The 2,096-nt window shown below is 35.4% G+C and overlaps 1 protein-coding gene across 1 annotated transcript in view; it reads right to left on the bottom strand.

Moving 5' to 3' along the window:
- Window positions 1-584: 584 nt before the first annotated feature.
- Window positions 585-2,096, bottom strand: part of LOC132176469 (protein YABBY 4-like) — a 5,502-nt gene continuing 3,990 nt past the window's right edge. The window contains exons 4-7 of the mRNA XM_059588693.1: window positions 1,508-1,556; window positions 1,317-1,392; window positions 1,096-1,170; window positions 585-979 (exon numbers count right to left, since the gene is read on the bottom strand). Of these exons, the coding sequence (XP_059444676.1) occupies window positions 911-979; window positions 1,096-1,170; window positions 1,317-1,392; window positions 1,508-1,556 (269 nt within the window). The 3' untranslated portion in view covers window positions 585-910. The remainder of the gene's footprint in view (window positions 980-1,095; window positions 1,171-1,316; window positions 1,393-1,507; window positions 1,557-2,096) is intronic.

The raw sequence follows: 2,096 nt of genomic DNA, 5'->3' as shown, positions 1-2,096 counted from the left end.
AAGTGTACCAAAATCTTAGAGTGAGATATATATATATATATCTACTGGACAAGGTTCAGTACTGAACTGATCCATCAACTGTAAATCCAACAATCATTCTTTCTCACTCAATTATGTTTAATCAATCCAAGAATCACACATGCAGCAAGTTAAATGTGCGAATGTCGTCGTATTCATGAATATTGGATTATGCGTATTAATGGACCATCATGAATGATCATTTTTATGATTCAAATAAATGGAATCATCTAAACCTTGATTTAGAACTTGTTTTATTTTTCATATTTATCAACTAGTTGGAAGCAGCATATAAGCGGACCGGAAAACATATGGCCAAGTCCTTAGGCATAATGGGGTACTTAATTACCTAGATAAATATAATCCGATAATTCAAATTTTTATTTATTTATTATTTTTTAAAAAAAATTCTTTGAAAGAAGATTGCATATATACTAGATGAATCTGCAAATAACATATATATGAGTTATGCCTATCAACAAGCTAATTTAAAGATGCATGCACAATAATCAAGACGATCCAAATAAAGGGAAGTAAGATCTAGCATCAAAGAAGAAGATAAAATATGTAATAAGGCGAAGTAGTTGATGGATTAATTAGGAGGTAGCTACATAACCTACATTGTTAAGAAATGTCACAAGTAGTAAAAGGATAAGATCGATCAGGTCTTCCAACATAATAATTAGGTTTTCCAAGAGAAGCTGCAGAAACAGAAGATCTAAAAAGTAGAGTCTAGCTAGCTAGAGAAGTAGTAGTATCAACATTAATTAAGAGAAACCTTGATTTGCAGATGGGTTATAAAGAAGTTAAACTACATCGATCTCAACTTGAAAATTGTTCTCCCACCACTACTATATCGATCCCATGCACAAGCTTTTTACTTCCTTTCTTTTTAGTAGGGAGAAACACCCACATTAGCTGAAGCGAAATACCCATCTTTCATCAGGACGTCCTCTCCTTCCTACACACAAACAAGTCAATTTTTTTAATAGAAAAGAAAAAAACAAAAAAAGAAAAGAGAAATGTTTGGCATCGATCACATGCAATGGGTATGATCGGATGATATGAAAGAAGTACCTGCTGGCGAACGTTTGTCTTCTTCACAGTCTGGTCAGGCATGAGACCAAAGTGAATGTGTGGGAAGTGGGCCCACTGACACAAAGAAAACAAAACGGGTTTGTCAAAGGACCCCACACTGTTGATAGATTTGAAGAAACAACCATAGCTAGCTAATTTGGTAAAGAAGAGCCCTGCTTGCAAAAAAAATAAAAATAAAAAATGTTGCTGGGTGACATTACATTCTTGGCAGCGGCACTGAAGGCTTCTCTGTGGGATATATCGGGATTTACGGACTTGATGCGTTGGATCTCGTCCCTGCACATTCATTGACGGACCACCATTCACATTTTGCTTCAAATTTAGCAATTTTTATAAATGAAATAAAAAGTGGAGAGAGAGAGAGAGAGAGCTTGACATCATAATTACTCACTTGATGAAGCGGTTGTACGCGGAGGGAACTCTCTGTCTCTTCTCCGGAGCTGGATACAACACAGACGGACAGACAAAGACACAGACACATTGAGAACTCTATACCATCATCTATCTTTTACCATCTATATTTCCGTGTGTGTGTGTGTGGGGTGTGGGGGGCGAACAAAAAGAGATGTTTTATTCTTGTTAGCTAGCTACGTACAATAGTCGAGCTCTAATACCCCACAAGTAAGAATAAAAATATGATCAGTTTGCCTATGATAATTAGCTTCGTCTAGGATTGGTGTGCAAGTATCAACAAATTAGGGTTCATGCTAACGACTAGCTATTATTAACAAAAATGACCATAAACAGAAAACTTGTTTTAACAAGAAAATGCGTGAAATATAAAAGGAATATGAATAGCAGGCATAAGAGGGTTTAACTTCTACTTAATAGAATTTCTACTCATCCACCTTGGGCAAAAAGGCAAATATGGTGTCATAGATATAACATAAATAAACATATCTCCTCTTCTTCTTCTTCTGATTCTGCATAAAGAATTGTATGTTGAAAATATTTTGGGCCTAAAATGTGTCCAAAAAAGG

This window comes from Corylus avellana, chromosome ca3, assembly GCF_901000735.1.
Source record: "Corylus avellana chromosome ca3, CavTom2PMs-1.0".
Taxonomy (NCBI): domain Eukaryota; kingdom Viridiplantae; phylum Streptophyta; class Magnoliopsida; order Fagales; family Betulaceae; genus Corylus; species Corylus avellana.
Note: the sequence above shows the minus strand (reverse complement) of the source record. Positions and strands in the feature narration are given on the sequence as shown.